The following is a 23,425-nucleotide window of genomic DNA, read 5'->3' on the forward strand; positions in this document are numbered from 1 at the left end:
GCCGAAACCCTATTTCCACCGCCGCAACTCTCTGTACCCGTGAGATCCCATCTTGGGGCCTTTTCCGGCGCTCCGCCGGAGGGGGCATTGATCACGGAGGGCTTCTACATCAACACCATAGCCTCTCCGATGATGTGTGAGTAGTTTACCTCAGACCTTCGGGTCCATAGTTATTAGCTAGATGGCTTCTTCTCTCTCTTTGGATCTCAATACAAAGTTCTCCTCGATTCTCTTGGAGATCTATTCGATGTAATCTTCTTTTACGGTGTGTTTGTCGAGATCCGATGAATTGTGGGTTTATGATCAAGACTATCTATGAACAATATTTGAATCTCCTCTAAATTCTTTTATGTATGATTTGTTATCTTTGCAAGTCTCTTCGAATTATCAGTTTGGTTTGGCCTACTAGATTGGTCTTTCTTGCAATGGGAGAAGTGTTTAGCTTTGGGTTCAATCTTGCGGTGCTCGATCCTAGTGACAGAAGGGGAAACGACATGTATTGTATTGTTGCCATCGAGGATAAAAAGATGGGGTTTATATCATATTGCTTGAGTTTGTCCCTCTACATCATGTCATCTTGCTTAAAGTGTTACTCTGTTCTTATGAACTTAATACTCTAGATGCATGCTGGATAGCGGTCGACGTGTGGAGTAATAGTAGTAGATGCAGGCAGGAGTCGGTCTACTTGTCACGGACGTGATGCCTATATACATGATCATACCTAGATATTCTCATAACTATGCTCAATTCTATCAATTGCTCGACAGTAATTTGTTCACCCACCGTAATACTTATGATCTTGAGAGACTAGTGAAACCTATGGCCCCCGGGTCTATTCTCTATCATATTAATCTACCGTTATTTCTATTACCGTTTATTTTGCTTTCTTTACTTTTAGTCTTTATCATAAAAATACCAAAAAGATTATCTTATCATCTCTATCAGATCTCACTTTTGCAAGTGGACGTGAAGGGATTGACAACCCCTTTATCGCGTTGGTTGCAAGGTTCTTATTTGTTTGTGTAGGTACGTGGGACTTGAGCGTGGTCTCCTACTGGATTGATACCTTGGTTCTCAAAAACTGAGGGAAATACTTATGCTACTTTACTGCATCACCCTTTCCTCTTCAAGGGAAAACCAACACAGTGCTCAAGAGGTAGCAAGAAGGATTTCTGGCGCCGTTGCCGGGGAGTCTATGCACAAGTCAAGACATACCAAGTACCCATCACAAACTCTTATCCCTCGCATTACATTATTTGCCATTTGCCTCTCGTTTTCCTCTCCCCCACTTCACGTTTGCCGTTTTATTCGCCTTCTTTTTCGTTTGCCTTTTTCTCCAGATCTATTGTTTGCTTGTGTTACCATGTGCCTTCTATTTGCTTGCATCTTTGCTTGCTAAAAATCTATTGATATGGATCCACTTAAAGTGTTCTACTTGGATCATCTTCGATCCTTATGCGCTCGTGCTGAAACCCCAACTAGCCTAGTTGATGGGAAATCTTTAGATGAGCATGCTCATTTTGTGCGTCACCGTTTGTCTGAAAAAGGGAGACTCTTATGGGATCAAATAAACAGATTGTTGTGTTATGCTTGGAATCTTTGTGAAATTTATGATTTTACTTGTTGCTCTAAGAACCCTAAAAACACCTTCCCTACCTATGTGAGTTTAATGAAAATGAAATCTTATCTTCTTATGCAAAGGGTGTTTATAGTTACTATGATATCGAACAAATTGAAGAATTTGTTTCTTTTAAGGGTGCTTATGAAGTTGCTTCTTTGATTGAAAAGTATGATATTACTCTCTACGAATCTGAAAATTTTGACATACTTAAATATTGCTATGAAAACTATGCTCATAATGTCTATGTCAAAGAATTTATTGAGAGAATGACCGTTGCTTTGGAAGAAAATAATGATATGCATGAATCTATAGATAATGATGATTCCGATGATTTGATTGAAATATCCCTTGATGAACATGATGCCTGCTATTCTTGTGGCCATGATGCCAATATTTATGAAGATGAATTTGCTATAGTTCCTTATGTTAAACATGAGATCGTTGCTATTGCACCCATACTTGGTAGTTCCTTCCATGAAAAGCATGATTGCAATGATTTTACTATAAATTCTCTTAATGTCAATTGTGCTAATAATATGCAAAACCCTAAGCTTGGGGATGCTAGTTTTGCTATGTCTACTACTTGTTGCAATGATCATGATTGGGGTGATTCTTCTTATGATCTTGAAAATTTATTTAAGCCCCATGATGAATATGAGATTGATAATAGTGTTTGTAATAATATTGAAAGTGGGTTTGGAAGAGTGTCAACTTTAGATCCCACAAATTTGGAGAATGTTCAATCTTATGAAATTTTTGATAAAAGTGGGTTTGGAGAGGTCATGACTTTAGTTAATGTTAATCCCACTATTTTGGAAGAGTGTCAACTTCGCATGCATGTGGATTGTGTTAAGAATATGTTATGTGATAGCTATTTTGTTGAATTTTCCTATGATCCTACATGTAATTATTATGAGAGAGGAAAATATGGTTGTAGAAATTTTTATCTTACTAAATTACCTCTCTTCATGTTGAGATTGCTATCATCACTTTCTTCTTCCTTGCATATGCTAGTTTTTGCTTGCCTTGCAAATTTGTTTGTTTATAATATGCCTATGCATAGGAAGTATGTTAGACTTAGATGTGTTTGCCACGTGTTTTATGATGCTCTCTTTGCACTTCAATTCTTGTCTTTCATGTGAGCATCCTTAAAATTATCTATGCCTAGCTAAAAGGCTTTAAAGAAAAGCGCTTGTTGGGAGAAAACCCAATATTTTTACTTGCTGTTATTCAATAAATATATGATCTAGCCTCTGGTTAGATTTGTTTTTGTGTTTTAGTTAGTGTTTGTGCCAAGTGAAACCTATAGGATCTTCTTGGATAATAGTTATTTGATCTTGCTGAAAAAATCAGAAACTTTCTGCTCACGAAAACAATTGTTAAAAATCACCAGAACGTGATAAAATACTGATTCCAATTGAAGTAGATCAATAAACAAATTATCTAGATCTTCCTATTTTTGTATATTTTTCTGAGTTACAGAAGTTTGCGTTAGATAGAGATTACTACAGACTGTTCTGTTTTTAACAGATTCTGTTTTTCGTGTGTTGTTTGCTTATTTTGATGAATCTATGGCTAGTAAAAGAGCTTATAAACCATAGAGAAGTTGGAATACAGTGGGTTTAACACCAATATAAATAAAGAATGAGTTCAATACAGTACCTTAAAGTGGTGGTTTGTTTTATTTCGCTAACGGAGCTCATGAGATTTTCTGTTGAGTTTTGTGTTGTGAAGTTTTCAAGTTTTGGGTAAAGATTTGATGGATTATGGAACAAGGAGTGGCAAGAGCCTAAGCTTGGGGATGCCCAAGGCACCCCAAGGTAAAATTCAAGGACAACCAAAAGCTTAAGCTTGGGGATGCCCCGGAAGGCATCCCCTCTTTCGTCTTCGTCTATCGGTAACTTTACTTGGGGCTATATTTTTATTCACCACATGATATGTGTTTTGCTTGGAGCGTCTTGTATGATTTGAGTCTTTGCTTTTTAGTTTACCACAATCATCCTTGCTGTACACACCTTTTGAGAGAGACACACATGATTCGGAATTTATTAGAATACTCTATGTGCTTCACTTATATATTTTGAGCTATATAGTTTTTGCTCTAGTGCTTCACTTATATCTTTTAGAGCACGGTGGTGGTTTTATTTTATAGAAATTATTGATCTCTCATGCTTCACTTATATTATTTTGAGAGTCTTAAACAGCATGGTAATTTGCTTTAAATGTGAAATTAGTCCTAATATGATAGGCATCCAAGATGAGTATAATAAAAACTTCCATATTGAGTTCATTGAATATCGTGAGAAGTTTGATACTTGATAAGTGTTTTGAGATATAAAGGTGGTAATATTAGAGTGTGCTAGTTGAGTAATTGTGAAATTGAGAAATACTTGTGTTAAGGTTGGCAAGTCCCGTAGCATGCACGTATGGTAAAAGTTGTGTGACAAATTTGACGCATAAGGTGTTCTTTTATTGCTTTCCTTATGAGTGGCGGTCGGGGACGAGCGATGGTCTTTTCCTACCAATCTATCCCTCTAGGGGCATGCGTAGTAGTACTTTGCTTCGAGGGCTAATAAACTTTTGCAATAAGTATATGAGTTCTTTATGACTAATGTGAGTCCATGGATTATACGCACTCTCACCCTTCCACAATTTTCTAGCCTCTACGGTACCGTGCATTGCCCTTTCTCACCATGAGAGTTGGTGCAAACTTCGCCGGTGCATCCAAACCCCATGATATGATACGCTCTATCACACATAAACCTCCTTATATCTTTCTCAAAACAGCCACCATACCTACCTATCATGGCATTTCCATAGCCATTCCGAGATATATTGCCATGCAACTTTCCACAGTTTCGTTTATTATGACATGCTTCATCATTGTCATATTGCTTTGCATGATCATGTAGTTGACATTGTATTTGTGGCAAAGCCACCATTCATAATTTTTTATACATGTCACTCTTGATTCATTGCATATCCCGGTACACCGCCGGAGGCATTCACATAGAGTCATATTTTGTTCTAAGTGTTGAGTTGTAAGTAATTAAAAGTGTGATGATCATCATTATTAGAGCATTGTCCCATGTGAGGAAAGGATGATGGAGACTATGATTCCCCCACAAGTCGGGATGAGATTCCGGACTAAGAAAAAAAAAAGAGAAGGCCCAAAAAAATGATGAGAGAAAAAGAGAGAAGGGACAACGTTACTATCCTTTTTCCACACTTGTGCTTCAAAATAGCACCGTGATCTTCATGATAGAGAGTCTCCTATGTTGTCACTTTCATATACTAGTGGGAATTTTTCATTATAGAACTTGGCTTGTATATTCCAATGATGGGCTTCCTCAAAATGCCCTAGGTCTTCGTGAGCAAGCAAGTTGGATGCACACCCACTTAGTTTCTTTTGTTGAGCTTTCATATATTTATAGCTCTAGTGCATCCGTTGCATGGCAATCCCTACTCCTCACATTGACATCAATTGATGGGCATCTCCATAGCCTATTGATTAGCCGCATCAATGTGAGACTTTCTACCTTTTTGTTTTCTCACATAACCCCCATCATTATACTTTATTCCACCCATAGTGCTATATCCATGGCTTGCACTCATGTATTGCGTAAGGGTTGAAAAGGTTGAAGCGCGTTAAAAATTATGAACCAATTGCTCGGCTGTCATCGGGGTTATGCATGATGAGAATGTTTTGTGTGACGAAATTGAAGCATGGCCTAACTATATGATTTTGTAGGGATAAGCTTTCTTTGGCTATGTTATTTTGATAAGACATAATTGCTTGGTTAGCACGTTTGAAGTATTATTGTTTTTATGTCAACATTAAACTTTTATCTTGAATCTTTTGGATCTAAATATTCATGCCACAATAAAAAGAATTACATTGAAAATTATGCTAAGTAGCATTCCACATCAAAAATTCTGTTTTATCATTTACCTACTCGAGGACGAGCAGGAATTAAGCTTGGGATTGCTTGATACGTCTCCAACGTATCTATAATTTTTGATTGTTCCATGCTATTATATTATCTGTTTTGGATGTTCAATGGGCTTTATTAGACACTTCTATATTATTTTTGGGACTAACCTATTAACCGGAGGCCCAGCCCAAATTGCTGTTTTTTTGCCTATTTCAGTGTTTCGAAGGAAAGGAATATCAAACGGAGTCCAAACGGAATGAAACCTTCGGGAATGTGATTTTCGGAACAAACGTGATCCAGAGGACTTGGAGTGGACGTCAAGCAATCAACGAGGAGGCCACGAGGCAGGGAGGCGCGTCCCCCACCCTCGTGGGCCCCTCGTAGCTCTCCTGACCGACCTCTTTCGCCTTTATATACTCATATACCCTGGAAACATCAGAACAGGAGCCGAAACCCTATTTCCACCGCCGCAACTCTCTGTACCCGTGAGATCCCATCTTGGGGCCTTTTCCGGCGCTCCGCCGGATGGGGCATTGATCACGGAGGGCTTATACATCAACACCATAGCCTCTCCGATGATGTGTGAGTAGTTTACCTCAGACCTTTAGGTCCATAGTTATTAGCTAGATGGCTTCTTCTCTCTCTTTGGATCTCAATACAAAGTTCTCCTGGATTCTCTTGGAGATCTATTCGATGTAATCTTCTTTTGCGGTGTGTTTGTCGAGATCCGGTGAATTGTGGGTTTATGATCAAGATTATCTATGAACAATATTTGAATCTCCTCTGAATTCTTTTATGTATGATTTGTTATCTTTCCAAGTCTCTTCGAATTATCAGTTTGGTTTGGCCTACTAGATTGATCTTTCTTGCAATGGGAGAAGTGCTTAGCGTTGGGTTCAATCTTACGGTGCTCGATCCCAGTGACAGAAGGGGAAACGACACGTATTGTATTGTTGCCATCGAGGATAAAAAGATGGGGTTTATATCATATTGCTTGAGTTTATCCCTCTACATCATGTCATCTTGCTTAAAGCGTTACTCTGTTCTTATGAACTTAATACTCTAGATGCATGCTGGATAGCGGTTGACGTGTGGAGTAAATAGTAGTAGATGCAGGCAGGAGTCGGTCTACTTGTCACGGACGTGGTGCCTATATACATCATCATACCTAGATATTCTCATAACTATGCTCAATTCTATCAATTGCTCGACAGTAATTTGTTCACCCACCGTAATACTTATGCTCTTGAGAGAAGCCACTAGTGAAACCTATGGCCCCGGGGTCTATTCTCTATCATATTAATCTACCGTTATTTCTATTATCATTTATTTTGCTTTCTTTACTTTTAGTCTTTTTCATAAAAATACCAAAAATATTATCTTATCATCTCTATCAGATCTCACTTTTGCAAGTGGCCATGAAGGGATTGACAACCCCTTTATCGCGTTGGTTGCAAGGTTCTTATTTGTTTGTGTAGGTACGTGGGACTTGAGCGTGGTCTCCTACTGGATTGATACCTTGGTTCTCAAAAACTGAGGGAAATACTTACGCTACTTTACTGCATCACCCTTTCCTCTTGAAGGGAAAACCAACGCAGTGCTCAAGAGGTAGCAGGATGCGGTCTTGTTTTCAGCGCGGAGTGCTTTATTCGGATCACTTGTAACTGTGATTATTCCATTGGGCCCCGGCATTTTAAGCTTCATTTACCCGTGATGGGGTATGGCTTGGAAGCGCGAGAAAGCGTCCCGCCCTAAAAGGGCGTTATATCCACTATTGAAGGGAGCCACGTGGAAGAGCAACTCTTCAGACCTGTAATTCTTAGGCGTGCTGAATACTACATCAAGTTTGATTTCCCTCGAACATCATGCTTCTTGCCTGGGGATGATGCCTCGAAAGGTGGTACTGCTGTGCCCGATGCGTGCTCTATCAACATGCATTTTGTTGAGCGTGTCCTCGTAGATGAGGTTAAGTCCACTACCACTGTCCATGAGCACTTTGGTAAGTCGAAAGTCGTCCACAATTGGGTTTAGAACCAAGGCGGCGGGTGCTCGGACTGATCGGGCCCTTGGTTCGTCATCGGCGGTGAAAGTTATTGTCGCGTCGTTCCATGGGCTCATTGTGGTTACTTGGTTAATTTCGGCGAGGTCGCGGAGTGCCCTTTTACGCTGATTATTTGAAGAGAAGGTCTCGAAGACCGTAAAGACGTTAAGATCGTCATCCTCCGGAGAATGCTTCTCTAGAGTAGCGGTGGTGAGGATGGCCTCGCCGCTTTTAGCCACTTGCCGGAGTACCCAACATGCCCGAAGGTTGTGAGTTGGTTCGGTGCTCGGCGTCGCATGTATATGACATGGTTTGTCAAGGAGTTCATCAAGAACGGACCTGTGTCCCGCAAGGGGTTTGTTTTTCTTGCCGATGGGCTTATGATCGGATGCCTCGTAAGGGTGTATCCGTTTTGCCCGGGCAGCGCACTGCTTAAAGGCAGCGGGTTCCAATTGGTTTTTTTGGGCCTTCCATGTGCTTTCCATCGTGCAGTACTTCCGTACTACGTGCGACAGCTCCGTGAAACTCTGTATGCGACTGCGGTCGAGGGCATTCCGAATTCCCTCATCGGTACAATTGCGATGGAAGACCGAGACTGCATCATCGTCGCAGCAATTTTTAATCTTGTTTTTAACAAGTAGGAACCTGACCCAAAAGTGATGGACCGTTTCCTGAGGTTGCTGCCGTACATACATCAGGTCATATATGTCTGGAGGGCCTGAATTACTTGGAGAGTATTGATTGTGGTGGGTGGGTGGGCTAAAACTTGAATCCCAACCCAAAATTGTATCCGGAGCTTGTAAAATCTCCGAGGTCACCGGTTCGGGTCCGGGAAGATCTAGGTGCTCCTCAGATCCTAGGTCAGACCCTGAGTTCGGGGGACGCGGGGTCTCACCCAAAGGCAGGGTATCCGGTTCAAGGGGTTCAGAGACCCGAACATAGCTGGTTTTTAACTTGGGGGAAGAAGTGTCTTCGGCTCGTTCCTCGACGACCGCCACCAGATGAGTGATCGGTGGGAGATTGATTTCCCTCTGGTTAGGTTTAAACCCGACCCGATCATAGTCCGTTGAAAGCCCCAGGGCAGCGATGCGATTTAGCAGCTCGTTTAAGGATGAGATATCCGCCGGATCCATCTTTTCGGAGTATTCGAGACCGATACGGGGGTGATGTTTGGCGATCGCGGGGGGCGCTGTCGGCTTGATGGCCATGCAGGCGCCCACGGTGAAACCGCCGAGTTGGAGGACCCGTCCTGAGGTTAGGTCCCTTCCAGAAGTGATATCACTGTTGATGACAAGACGAGCCATAGATCGCTTTTCGTGACTACACAGCAGAGCTCTCAATGAAAGCACCAATGTCGGTGTCAAAATCGGCAGATCTCGGGTAGGGGGGCCCAAGCTGTGAGTCTAAGAATCAATGGTAACAGGGGACGATGGGGACACGATGTTTACCCAGGTTCGGGCCCTCTTAATGGAGGTAAAACCCTACGTCATGCTTGATTGTATTCGATGAGTGCAGGGGTTACAAGAATTGATCTACCTCGACATCGTAATGGCTAAACCCTAGTTGTCTAGCCTATGATTATTCTGATAGCCTCTACGGACTAAACCCTCCGGTTTATATACACACCGGAGGGGTCTAGGGTTGTACAGAGTCGGTTTGCAGAAGAAGGAATAGTACATCCGGACACCAAACTTGCCGTTCACGCATACAGGAGTCCTACCCGGACACGGGGGATGGTCTTCTGCTTTTATCTTCATGGCCCATCAGTCCGACCCATATTGAATAGACCGGACACTTGAGGACCCCCGAATCCAGGACTCCCTCACCGGTCACGCCTCAAATAATGCAATCCACATCCAGACACCTCAATTATCATATCTCAAATCAATACAAACACATGCAACTACGTCATTGCACACACATCGCCCGGCTATTCCATCACTACTAATAAACATGCCATCAGACTATCAAAATTTGGCATGTTTGGCTATGGTGAAATCATCCACGACTGCCCTTGCCCTTCCCGACGCACTTGCGTCCTTCTCGCGGAAGTACCAGTCCAAAAGACGCAGTAGGGATCGAGCCGGATCTGCTCGCCGCCGGAGCTGTCCTCACCCTTGCAGTCCCTCTTTCTCCTCCTTTGGTAGCAGTCCATCCATGGCACGGATTGCCCGATTCTGCTCTCGGGCGAGGGCGCACGTGTTCATCCGCTGTTGTTTCTTCACAATGCGGGCGCGGATGGCTTCCTCCTCTGCGGCCGCTCGCGCCGCCTCATCAGCCGCCTTTGTCGCCGCCATTTTCGCCACGATACGGGGCTCGGCGGCCCTTATCCTCTCCTTCCCACGGCGGGCTGCCCGTTCCCGGTGGGACTCATAGTCTGCCCGACCGATGATGGGGGAGAAGAGATTTTTCGGCTGTCGGGACCGCGATGATCCAACCCCAGAGGACCCGAGCGTTCGTTGAGCCGACGCAATGGAGTCGCACTGGACAATTTTGTCCGTCGGCCGGGCGATGTCCTCCCGGGAGCGGCAATGCAGACTGCCATTGCCTCCTCCAACCCGCACGGGATAACACCCCAGTCGACGGATCCGGACTGGTCGGAGCCAGATCCGCTGCCCGCCATGTCGAAGACGTCCGAAAATCGTTGGAGGTGAGCTCGGGTGACGGAAGGAGTGGAGAGGAGAGGAGTGTGAAGTGGCTAGGTTTGGTCCGGCGAGTGGATAAGGGCGAATATATGTGGGGTCGGGTGGACCAGTATGGGTCGGGTTCGACGTGACGGACGCACCCGGGCGCCCCTATATCCGTCTCATATTTGTGCTGGATATAAGGGTGCCGGTCAACCCGGGTGTTTGAGGACCGTTTGAGACGTCCGCCTGGGTTAAAATTTCGTGACGGTTTAGGCCCGACCGTAGATACTCTAAGGCAATCACCCATAAGACATCTTTGATCTTACCATCAACATTGATGTCACCAAGTTTGATCACTTCCATCTCTTTCCATCTGAAACTATTGACAAGCATCTGCATATACGAGGACAATATATATCATCTACTCCCTCCCCATAATATATATAAGAATGTTTTAACGCTCTTATATACTCCGTGGTAGTAATTTCCTTTATATATCATCTACTCCCTCCCCATAATATATACAGTATTATGAGAGACGGAGGGAGTAATTTCGTTTTCAATGTTTTCTCCGTGGTAGTAGAATATTCCACCAATTGAATCGGCACATACTGTTAAAAAAAATTGGCACATGGATGGGAACATCACAATCAGGAAAAAGTCCAAAATAAACCTTGAAGTTGTAGACGAAAGCTAAATCAAACCCTGAACTTCGAATCCCGGAAATTGGCACTCTGAACTTAGAATCCCGGTCTATTTTGGACCCTAGACCTGTTTGGCACACTGGGAATACTACAACCCCGGCCGGGATTCCAGCTACTGTCACGGACAAGAATTTGGGCCGGCCCACTATAACACAACAAGAATTTGTGAGGTTTAAAAAATGTTTGCACATTTATAAAATTATTCAGAAGTTAAAATGTTTCTGTTTTCTATTTTTCGCACAAATTCAATTCGTTTGCTGTTTTTAAAAACTGTTTAAAATTTTGAAACTCTATTAGCATTTTAAAAAATGTTTCGTATTTTCAAAACTGTATCACATTTTTTAAATATTGTTTTTGGAATTTCATAAATAATGTATTTAAAAAATATTTCGGATTGTTGGCAGTGGAGACTGGGCCAGCCCACCATACATGAAGCGAGTTTTTTCCCTTAACTCTCGACGTAAAAATTATTTCTTTCTTTTTCTTAACGGGCGACGTAATAATTCTTGAAAAAGAGAACACCTTTATAAACATTTTTTGAAACCGAACAAAATTTTAAAGTGCAAACACTTTTTGAAACATAAATTTTTTCTGCAACCTGAACAAAATTTTAAAGTGCGGACACTTTTTGATACATAAACATTTTCTGAAACCTGAAAATATTTTGTGACATCTAAAAAATATCACAAGTTTTAAAAAATGTACGGGCCAATCCAAATGTTTATACAATGTGTAATAATATTTGTGTGATTAAAAAAATGTTTTATGCATTCAAAAAAATGTAACATTTCAAGAATGTTCACGAGTTTCAAAAAATGTGTTTTTGACATTTTCAAAAGAATGTGTCTACAATGTAAAAAAATGTTTGCGTGATGTAAAAGAATGTGTCATAACCTGAACAGAATATATGTGGCATGTCCTTGCAAAAAGCGTATGCAAATATAAAAATGTTGAACCATGTAAAAGAGTGTTTGTGTAGTTTATTAAGAAAATGTAAAACATGTATTTGGAAAAATATTACCATGTATTCAATTTTTTTTGAAAACATTTAATTTATAAATGTACATAATGTATTTGATAATATCAAAAATTTATCCAAAAATATTTAATGTGTGCGTTAAAAATGTACATTGGGTACTGAGAAAAATTAGACATGTGTAAAAATGAAAAAAGAAAAGAAACGAAAAAAGAAGAAACTAAGAAAAACCAGATTAGTGCGCGCGCGCGAGCAACTGCGCTACTAGGTCGGCCCAATTCAGCAAATCCCGGCTATGTCCTGTGAAGGTTTAAAATAGACCGGGATTAGAGAGTTTGCACCAAACTTGGCCATCGTGAAGCCCTCTTTCTCATGCCGTTATGCACCGTGAGCACAAATGCTGAATCTAGTCCCACCAGCGACTCAGCACACGTACACAGCCACCGCCAATTTTCCAGCCTACGGTCCAAAACGCCAAAGACGGGTACCGCCCGGCCGCAGCGGGTTCCCGAACGGCGGGACAGGTGTCCCCGCGCTCCTTTCGTCAGCCGTCCGATCGACGGCCACTCCACCCCTCGCGGCGCATCGGACGGCTCCCGCGCCCCGCTCCGCTCCGCTCCTGGTGATCTTGTCGCCTACCTCTCGCCCACATCCTCCTTATACGGTGCCAGCGCTTGTCGGGCTGTGGGGCTTTGGCTCTGACACATCGGAGCGGCGGGAGCGCGAGCGCGAGCGCGATGGCGGCGGTGGCCGGAGCCGGGAGGGCGAGGGGGGCGAGCCTGGCGGCGGCCGTGCGGGCTGTCGCGGCGACGGCGCGACCGGCGTCGAACGCCGCCGCGGCGGCCGGGGTGAGCGTGGCGGCGGTGATCCTCAAGGGGAATGACACGCCATTCGGGTCGGTCGGGTGGTGGGCGTACGCCGGCATCTCCTGCTTCCTGGTGCTCTTCGCCGGGATCATGTCGGGGCTCACCCTCGGGCTCATGTCGCTCGGCCTCGTCGAGCTCGAGATCCTCCAGCGCAGCGGCACCGACTCCGAGAAGGCGCAGGCTGGTCCGATCCGAACCCCTAACCTTTTCCTCGTCCCCCCCTCGTTGTGCTCGATCTGTTTTCCGTTTAAGGAGTGATGATTTTAGAGGTATCGCTGTACGTTACATTTTGGGGATTGTGGGCATCGTTACTGAATGGTTGAAAATTGTGGTTTATACTACCGTTTATGCTACGAATCGGAAGGATTTAAGGGCTCCGACCATGTCTGCTCATGCGCTAAATCATCTAGTTGTAAATTTTTCGGTTCTGGCAGTTAAAAAATTCGTCACTAATGATGACATGTTTCTAAAAGTGTTGTGGAAGGGAAGTTGGACAAACAAAAAGGTAGTGAGGAATTTGGGAAATGGGAAAAGGGGGTGTGGATGGGATTTGGCTTTTTGTAGGACTCACATCTTACGTGGGCAGATATGAAATGATCAGAGGATACTTTAGTCAACTGGGAATTGGAAGTAGCAGTAGATATACTATAAAGATGTAATCTAGTTCTTCTTTGATCTGTCACATTTGTTTACAGGGTTGTCATGCAACTATGGCTGCTGTAACTTTTGGTGTTTTTGTTTATCCTTCTGATATGCTGTAAATTGACATAATCTGTCACGAGACATTACGGAACCTCAGACCTTCAGGTGGTAGGAATTTTCACTTGAAACGCCAAAGTGGCGATACTGCCCATCACGTGTTACTCTTAACTGTCACCTCTTTCAGCAGGTTTCATTTAATGTGTGCCTCTTCACTGATGCTACTATCACTTTTCTTCTTTTGAAAATCTGTAATTTAGTATTCAGGTTTTGTCACTGTTTTTTTTTAGTTACTTGTGTGTTTGGTTTGCTGCAGCTACTATCCTTCCAGTTGTTCAAAAGCAGCACCAACTTCTTGTCACCCTGCTACTGTGTAATGCTGTTGCCATGGAGGTACATAATTTGTTGCATTTTTTCATGATTTATCACACTATATTGCACTGTCATCAGTACATTTGTGCAAACATATTGCCTCTCTTCCAAGTTTCTAACTATGATTCTGATCATATACTGGTAAACATGTTAAGATATGGTCTAGTGCAGACAAACGAATCGACAGAGAGAACTTCAGTACACCACTTTTCTATCTGAACACATAAGTGAGTTTAAAGACAGAGGTGTTGAGCTGAATAATATTTATGCTACAGATACCTAGTGATTCCGATCTGCAACTTGGGTGCTCATCAGAATCCGCACACCATTTTACTTTAGTTGTACTATTAAAATTGTGCAGAAGAGGCTTTAGTTCTATGTTAATGCCTTGAAGAAAGTTTGGATGAGATTGACTGTCGTGCTTATTGCATCCTCTGTAGATTTATTTACGAAGTGGACAGTGCTATCGTATTTTTCATTTGCAATAGGATTGATATGCAACTGTCTATATTTCATTTTACGTGATTTTGCAAATTGGAAGTGCATGCGTATGAGATAAAACACGCAGTAAGTACAATATACTGGGGTGCTGACTGCTAAGTGGATTCATAACTCATAAGTCATACCATGTTGTCATATGCATCCTTGTCCTAGGTATATTGTTTTTCCAGCTATGCACAAAGGATCTTCTGCATTCATTGTTTCACATTTGCAAACCTTATTACGTAGTTCTTTCTCCTAGTATAGTTGACATGCATGTGCACTACTTGTTCCCACCATCCACTTTATTTCAGAATCATACAGCCATTGGTAAATAGAGAATGCATTCTCCGGTACCTTTTGCACAATGCTTTGTTTTAGCCAGTAATTTTTTCATTTGTGCTCGTGGCCTTTGCAGGCTCTTCCTATATTCCTTGACAGGATTTTTCATCCTGTTGTTGCTGTTGTCTTGTCAGTGACATTTGTTCTTGCTTTCGGAGAGGTACTGCTTTCCAAACATTGTTATTATTTCGTGTTATTATTTCCTCTACAATGCCAGGTATGGTCTAATTGATTTCCTATTTTGGCACCAGGTTATACCACAAGCAATCTGTACTAGGTATGGGTTGGCGGTGGGTGCTAACTTTGTATGGCTTGTACGTATCCTCATGATCATGTGCTATCCTATTGCATACCCTATTGGGAAGGTAAAGAAATTTATATGTCCTTTTCAAGTTTGGTGCCCATGAGTTAGTTGCATAGAATCTATGGTTTTGAAATCCCATGAATTAGATTATTACAAGGCTTATGCTCAATTTAGTGGCACAATTGATGGGCAGATTGGTATTTGGATTGCACTATCCTAATTGGAGATTCTGATAGTTAATGTGCAAGTTATTTCTAGTTTTTATGCTTTACCCCTTGTACCTCTGTATGTTTGTATGCTTTTCTTCACAAATATTTAGTAGCCCTGCAACAATTAATTTTATTAATTATTCCCCGTCATATGTTGAAAGCAGTGCTGCTAGATGTATCGAGAACAGAAGAACAGCTACTAGTGATTGTAAATATGGTTAATAGTTGGAATCCCATCATGTGTCTGGCTACAGAAACTAGTAAAAGCATTGGAATTTAAGGGCTTAGTTTTGGTTCTGTATTAAGTAAGTATACATTGCAATTGATGGATTCAAAAGGGTACTTTATCTCGGATTTTTTAGATATTTGTCCAGATTCGGAAGTCCTCATGTGTTCTTGGGATCGATTCAGTGGTCTTATTTCTTTTTCTTAATCGAAAAATGATATTGGTTCTTCATGGGTGACTTAACTTTTGTGGTACACCAACGATCTTCTGTGTGTTAACATTTAAGATTAAATCATCAATGAAATAACTCCTCTGATAAGGTCTAAGCTGACAACATTGGAACTCACTTATGCGCGGGGATTTTTTTTTGGCTGCCATTTTTTCCTGATAAGTCTGTCTTGCATAGCACAGTTTATGAAAATGCTAGCAGGCGATATGTCGGTGAGTCAGCAATTGGGTCCAATTTGAGTCCAAGTTAGCTTCAGATTAGAGTCCAACTACAATTGTAATCAAGCAGTATTTGTAAAGGTGTGAGGGTTCTGGCACTGCTATGGTACAACACACAACTTTTGCTATAGACTCCAACAAACCCTCACAGATTGACCCTTTGGTACATTCCATTGAGTATTTATGCCTGACACATCATATGAGCTTAGAGTAGGTTAATCAATGTCCTTCGTTGTAGCTGTATTGGAGCTTCTATTCACATGAGCAATGCATGATTACCGAATGTATCGTGTAAAGTTCCTGTGAGCATTTAATGCCTTGTACTACAATTCAGTCCAGAATTTTGATGCAAGTATTGACATGTTGATGGGATCATGGGAGTTTGATTTCTTGCAGATTCGTATTTTCTTAGCTTTTAGTAAAAACTAGCTTGATTACAAATCTATAGTAGGTATGCAAATTTTTGAACTGGAAAATAGTATGTGAATTTTGTGTTGTTGTGTTTTATTCTTTTTCTTCTGAGTTTGAATTGTAGTTGATCTGATTTTTAAAGGGGTTATTGAAGTATTTGAAACTTTGATGTTATCCCAGCTCCTAGACTGCGCTCTTGGGCATAATGAATCTGCACTCTTTAGGCGAGCTCAACTGAAAGCTCTTGTTTCTATACACAGCAAAGAGGTACATGATATTAACATGTAACTTTTTACGAAGTTCACATCTTCTATCTAAGATTCTCTCATTTAAATGCTTATACCCTGGCAGGCTGGTAAGGGTGGGGAGCTTACCCACGATGAGACTACAATCATAAGTGGAGCTTTGGACTTGACTGAAAAGGTGCACATCATGTTTATAATTTGTCTTCTATTTCTATATATAATGCGTAAGCATAATCTGAAGGCGATATTGGTAACCAAATTCAAATAAACTTGGTGCGAAGTTAGATGTTGCTTGACTTGCTATTTTCATGTGACTAGCGGCTGCCTTTTTTGGCTTTTGGGGGAGAATAAAAGAAACCGAGCTACGATTCTTGTCTTTAGTCTCTTAACATTTGATGATGTGCTTGTATCTCCAATGATCTTGCCTGTACAGGACTTTGATCTATTTCATGCTTTATAGCTCTCTCCGTCTTTTTGATAAGTTATTTATGGGCTTGTAGCTTCAGAAAACATTTCACCCTTGAGAAGTATTTTTAATCTTTTTCACAAGTCTTGAGCAATCCTCTGTGTTGTATTCAGAACTAGGTGCCTCATTTTCATTGTAACTCTTTGAAAGAAACAAAGTGAATGGTGATTTCGATTTAACAGAACAGTGCTGACAGAGAACGGCTTGATTATACTGAGAATGAGAAAGCGTGAATTATTTTAACTTCATTCGGCAGAAATCTTATTATATCTGTGTGTGCAGACTGCTCAAGAAGCTATGACACCTATCGAATCAACTTTCTCACTAGACGTGGACTCCAAATTGGATTGGTAAAAATAACAGTCCCCTTAGTACACCAGAACTTTTGCTCATGTTATCAGTTATTGTTCATGCTATATTTTTATTATATTCCATTTTGTTATTCTTTGCTTTCCTTGTACTTTCTTTTTTTTGTTGTCCTTTTGTGGAGTTGTGCCATTTTGTATATAATGATAATCTTGGTTTTGGTGATCGGGTGCTGCCATGTGTTCATGATGTGCACGTCAATTCCAATGAACAAAGTTAGTATGACACACATTAGATCCAGATTCACTTAGTGCTCATTTGCTTCACCTGAAAGGTTGCAATAAGCAGTTTACAGTATCTGGTTGTCATTCTGCTTCCCCTCCTATAGTTGTAAGGTTCAAGTCCATCATATAACTCCTGATTCTTCTATCTATTTGTGGGTCTGAAGTTAGATGACACAATCTTTTGTATTCTGCATAACACTGTAATTTAGGCTTCATGATGATGCAACTCTACGCCTTCATAATGATAGTTGACTTAGGAATAACATATTTTGTTTAATCATCAATAAAAATAATGATATGTCCAGAACACTATGTTATGGAATTTTTTTCAGACATACTTATTTTACTTGCAGCAGTTTCTGTAAGGCACATTGCCAATCTTCTTTACTTGCATTTGCAGGGAAGCAATTGGTAAAATTCTTGCCCGGGGCCACAGCCGTGTGCCTGTGTACTCAGGAAACCCTAGAAATGTTATTGGCCTCCTGTTGGTAAGTGCCAATTATGCCATGAAGTATTACAGTGATTTGTCGTGTATGTTCTTCACTAACTCAACCATTTTGAATTTAACTAGGTGAAAAGTCTTCTGACAGTTCGTGCTGAAACAGAGACACCAGTTAGTGCGGTTTCCATTCGAAGGATTCCGAGGTATACACCTTTTGTCTTATATACTTCAGATTTTTTTGGTTTCTGTGTGTGATATAATTGGTCTAGCAGTTGAAGTACAATTGTTCCAGCAGTTTCACTATCTCCTTTGGTGTTCGATACCTCTAAGATAATCTGAGAAATCATTGATCAATATTTACCTTTTCAGGGTTCCGGCGGACATGCCTTTGTATGACATATTGAACGAGTTTCAGAAAGGGAGTAGCCATATGGCTGCTGTTGTGAAGGCTAGACCAAAGAATCCTCCAGCCGACACAACTGAACCAAACATGGAAGCAGCTGGGGCAACACAGCTGACTGCACCCTTACTATCCAATGCTGAAGAAAGGGCGGAAAGTGTGGTTGTCGACATTGAAGCACCACATAGCAGGCAGACTAATGGAAACAAACACCACTCCGTGCAGCAAAACGATAAACCATCGAATGGAGTGGGTCGGTCATCAGAGGACATAGAGGAAGGCGAGGTCATTGGTATCATCACACTTGAAGATGTATTTGAAGAACTCTTGCAGGTAAGCTGTAGGCTGGCTAATTTGTTCTCTGGAATGTATCATTGTTTTGTTTTTCTGCTGTATCGTGGACGGTCAAATATGTGGTTTATTAGTACAAAAAACACAATCTGAATCCAGTATATTGAACGTATGCACCCAAACATTTCATTGTTTTACTCTTGCGTTTTCTGTTGTAGATGTTGTACTGGAAAGCAGGGAGATAGAGTATCATGTGACAGTTTTGGTAAATTGTGAGATGATCTAGGAACCATGTCTATTATAATTAATTGATTTTGTAGTCAACACTTGAAGTGCACTTTCATTTTGGCTTGCAACAACCAATCTATGGTATAGCTCTTGTCGTTTTTCCTCAGGAAAACGGATACTATTTTCAAGATGAGTTACATGATTCAGTTTAATCATCTAAAATATTTGATGATTTTGGGAACGTCTTTCAAGTTATCACGGCTTCTGTTTATGTACCTTCTGAACTATTGTATTCGTTGTGTATAGCCAAACACTTTCAATCATTTGTATTGGTCCTAGATAATTTATATTGAAACATGGGGATTGGGCAACACAAAGTGTTCCACCTATTGGCAAACAGAGTTTAAGAGTATCTGAAAGGAAGCATAGAGCATGGATATTTACTTGTATGGTTTGGATCAGGAAAAGACAAAACCAAACAGATTTGTTACCTTATCTTCTTGACTCAATATTACGAGTAAAGTCTTTTTTCGACAAGCGGGAAAACCCTGGCCCTCTGCATCACGATGATGCACACATCCCTATTATTATGAGTTACTACCCCTAGATGATTATAGAGTATAACAGCACTCACACACCCCACTATTTCAGCTAGAATAAGCACGACCAACACTCAACCATGACCAAACTAAGACTCCCATGGTCAGTCGGGCCAATTCATTTGCCCCGGCTCAAGGGAAAAAACCCTCTAGAGGATTATGATGTCTGTAGATAGTTCTGTCATGCATATACTCTGCCTCTTGACCATCTACTTATACGCAGATTGCTTGGTCTGATGAATTGAATCTTATAAAATTTCTGGAGGTTGCTTCATTCGCTATTTAGCAAAAAAAAATCCTATCCTTTGTTATTTGAAATCTATCCTAAGACGATAATCATCCCAATTGGAGGCATTTATGCAGTTCGTAATTTTGATTCAAACATCTTTTTAATCTCTCACCATTTTGAGTTTTCTGATTTTGCAGGAAGAGATAGTGGATGAAACCGACGAATATGTTGATGTTCATAAAAGGTATTGTCTCATCTTTAGAGGAACTGCTTGCTACAAGCTGCATTCTTCAACTTCTGCTGAGTATATTATATGCACAAAAATGAATTATATTCCTTGCAGGATCCGGGTAGCTGCTGCTGCTGCCGCGTCATCAGTTGCAAGGGCTCCATCAGTTAGAAGATTAACTGCTCAAAAGGCTTCCGTAAGTGGCATTTTTTAACTTACCATGTGTGGAAGTGTTGATGGGGGTCCTCTCCTCCCTTCTCCATCTACTCTCATTTAGATATGAGTACATGTGCCTTTAAACAAATCCTGATACTAGTACATGGTAAAATATTATTACGTGTAGGAAACTGGTTGAAATATGATTGTATGTGCACTTTAACAACAGAAGTACTAAAACGGTATACTTATGAAACAAGATATGACTATAATCTTGGTCTTCTTGTGCAGTTTTTGATCTTTTTTTTTGTACAATATGCACCATCCCCATTCTAAACAGCCTCGGAATTGGTCAAGGGGCTAAAGCAGACAGTTTTGGTGTTTAAGGTCTGTTTCAGATGGTTTTTAAGTTTAGGACCAAAGGTGGAGTTGAGGCGAAGTTAAATGCCCAAAGTAGATCCTTTGTCTTTTCGTTGTTTTCACTTTCGAGTTCAGTTTCCTATATAGGCTTCTAGCTAGCATCTGAGTTGTGGCGATTCTTTAGGAGTCTACCTCTACAAAATACTGCATCTTCCAAAAGTAATTATAGCGTACAAAGTTAAATTTGATATAAATTTCTGTTGGCAATGTTAATCTTCTTTCATTCTTTACCCATATGCTCGTTGGGCATTCTTTTCCTGGTTACACTGAATGTTTGGTGAAAGTTATTTCGTAAGCTTTTGTGATATATGAACTGTTAAGTTGGAATTGCCAAAATCTGTAGAAATCAGTCTTACTCGAACTTATATTGTTGCGCATAAAACACATTCTTTGCTAAATAGACTGTAATTTAGTCCTATCTTAAATATATATATAATCGTTAGTCTTGCTTCTATGATAATTGCTATTTTTTTTAACCTTCAAAGACAGTAGGAAAGGTTCCTACTGACATGTATTAACTCATGAATCACAATTGTACATGATAGTGTCTCACCCTATTCCTTCTCTCAATAATTGCTATTCCGATGGTCCATCTTCGGCGAAGGCGAAAAGATGTTAAATTAGCTTTCATTGCAGGGAACGCAGAGCCGGCAAGGGCAGGCTGGACAGCCTGCTGGAATTTTGAAGAAGCCTGCTACTGAAGGTGATTCAAACCCATCAAAACAGGTGAACCTTGTCGAACCTCTGCTGGAAAATAGGAGGTAATTGTAGATGTATCACATAAATAGAGCGACGGGACGCATGAAAGCATGTTGTGATGTTGCTATATCCAGTGAGAGTAAATACCAGTTTGCTCGCTGTAAATTTCAACAGTAGCAATTTGAACCTTGTCATGAATGTCACTATGTCAGCGTTGAGTTTCGTCACTGGGACAGTAGCAACTACTGACATTTGGGAATCATAGACTTGGAACTAGTGCAAATGATAAATTAGATGTGTCCCGCAGACTTTGTGAATGTCGAGCACGTGGAATATTATAAGGTGGAATGCCTACACGGTGTGCCTGACTTCAAATCGACTATTGGTGTAGTCAACAAAATCCCGGCTCATGTACGAGCATTTTACAACATTTTGTTAGCATAAGTTTTTTTTAATTAATTTTGGAGTATATGTTTCTGTTTCAAGTGGGGTTGAGACGTTGCACCGGAGAGAATATTGCGTGCGATTTTCATGCTTGTTGGAAAATACGAGCGATCCGAGTGGGAAGTGAAGTCCAGACCGACATAGCCTTGCTTCCGCCACCCCTTTCCGGATAAAATAACGCTGGTCTTCCTACGCTGCATACTAGGTTACGTGTGATCTACTCTTCCTATTTCTCGATCCTTCCTTCCACTCTGGTCTTTTTTATAAGAAAAGAATGAACTTGGCTGCCAAGATACCTGCAATCCTGGCAACTAAAACGCGTCGGGTTTCCTATCCGACTCGGTTCGGGGCCTCGCCTTACATATACGCTACCATAATTCACGAAATGGGACCCGAGCAATCGAGCACAAGGATGCGCTGACGAATCCGGCCGATCGACCCCCCAAGCAGCGGCGCCCCCGACGCGCGCGCCTCCGTACGTGGTAGAGATGACGATGTCCGGGCGGTGCGTGGCGGCCACGGGCGCCCTCATGGCGTGTGGCCACTGCGGCGGCCTCCGCCGCGTCAGGATGGAGGGCGAGTTCGTCTCCTGCGACTCGTGCGGCAAGGTCCTGCAGCAGCGGGGCCGGAAACAGCGCGCCGTGGAGGTGGAGGCTCGGCGGCAGCTCCGGCGGCGCTGGTTGGGGGCCAGGAAGAGAAGGGACGGCCGCGCGGCGGCTGGTGGCGGAGGCTTGGTCGTCGGAAGGGAAGCATCTGATGCCGAGTCCGACACTGGTTGTGTTTGTTTCGTGGAATCGTCGTCGTAGTGATTGCGTCGTCCTCAACTGATGTTTTAGAGCAGTTTGTGGATTCTGGGCTAGACAACGTCACTGAACAAGATATCGACGATAATGCTGGGAAAGTTGCAATTTAGCCTGTTTGTAATATCCTGGCTGAGTTTAATCTTTGGAGGACAGCCAGACGGGTGGGAGTAGATTAGCGTGTGAGTTTTGGTGGGTGAACTGCTGACCTAACCTTTCACTTGTTATAGGCAGGGGCCTGTTGTAAACATCTTTGCTATATTTTTCTTTTGACAAAAATGATATCTTTGTTATCTATGGTCATTAGGGGCATCTCGAACGGCAACCCGTAATATTTTTTTCCACATCCGTCCGTGAACAGAGGGACCAGTCAGCGTACACGGATGCGGGAGGACAACATTCAACGCTATACATTTCAAACTATTTTTTCAACAAACCGGATGAAATTCATGCAAACACGGCCGGATTTTATACAAACATGACGGATTTCATTACATTTAGAACATTTACAACAAAAAAAGCCCGCCCCTAAACCTATCCTACGGCATCGGCGCCCGGTGTCCAAGCCCGTGTCCTTCTTCATCTGTCGTCTCCATGAGCACCGACGATAAGGCTGATGAAGTGAAGGTGCAGTCTCCGGCGAGGAAGAGTAGAACAAGGGAGACAGACCGGCCCACATGGGACACAAGGCACCTCCGCCTCTCGTGGCCTACTCATTCTCGAAGGAGTCCGTGACCTGTACGTCACCGATGGACGTGAGTTATATATAGTGAAGTGGAGTTAGCATTATAAGGTAAGACACTAAAACATCTTTACAAGCGATGGAAATGCAGCTGAGGTTTTATTGTAGTTGAACGAAACCATCATCGATGGAAGAACGGCTAAAAATGATGATAAGAGCATAGAGATAATGCAACGCTCGAGTCG

General features: G+C 41.8%; 2 protein-coding genes across 3 annotated transcripts; both read left to right on the top strand.

The window, feature by feature from the left end:
- The first annotated feature begins 12,455 nt into the window (after positions 1-12,455).
- On the top strand, positions 12,456-21,622 carry LOC123181918 (DUF21 domain-containing protein At4g14240). Of its 2 annotated transcripts, XM_044594327.1 has the most exons (13): positions 12,561-12,954; positions 13,786-13,862; positions 14,740-14,823; positions 14,915-15,028; positions 16,441-16,527; positions 16,612-16,683; positions 17,254-17,321; positions 17,962-18,049; positions 18,133-18,206; positions 18,373-18,736; positions 19,948-19,994; positions 20,094-20,175; positions 21,192-21,622. In XM_044594327.1, the coding sequence occupies exons 1-13, from the start codon at positions 12,642-12,644 to the stop codon at positions 21,318-21,320; spliced, it is 1,599 nt and encodes a 532-aa protein (XP_044450262.1). In that variant the 5' UTR covers positions 12,561-12,641; the 3' UTR covers positions 21,321-21,622. The 2 variants fall into 2 exon arrangements, with proteins under 2 accessions (XP_044450261.1, XP_044450262.1); XM_044594326.1 differs by having other exon boundaries at positions 12,456-12,954; positions 19,948-20,175.
- A 334-nt stretch (positions 21,623-21,956) lies between these two features.
- On the top strand, positions 21,957-22,782 carry LOC123181919 (uncharacterized). The gene has a single exon (XM_044594328.1). It carries the CDS (start codon positions 22,187-22,189, stop codon positions 22,502-22,504), a length of 318 nt encoding a protein of 105 aa, XP_044450263.1. The 5' UTR covers positions 21,957-22,186; the 3' UTR covers positions 22,505-22,782.
- Positions 22,783-23,425: the final 643 nt, after the last annotated feature.

The sequence above is a fragment of the Triticum aestivum genome, chromosome 1D (genome assembly GCF_018294505.1).
Source record: "Triticum aestivum cultivar Chinese Spring chromosome 1D, IWGSC CS RefSeq v2.1, whole genome shotgun sequence".
NCBI lineage: Eukaryota > Viridiplantae > Streptophyta > Magnoliopsida > Poales > Poaceae > Triticum > Triticum aestivum.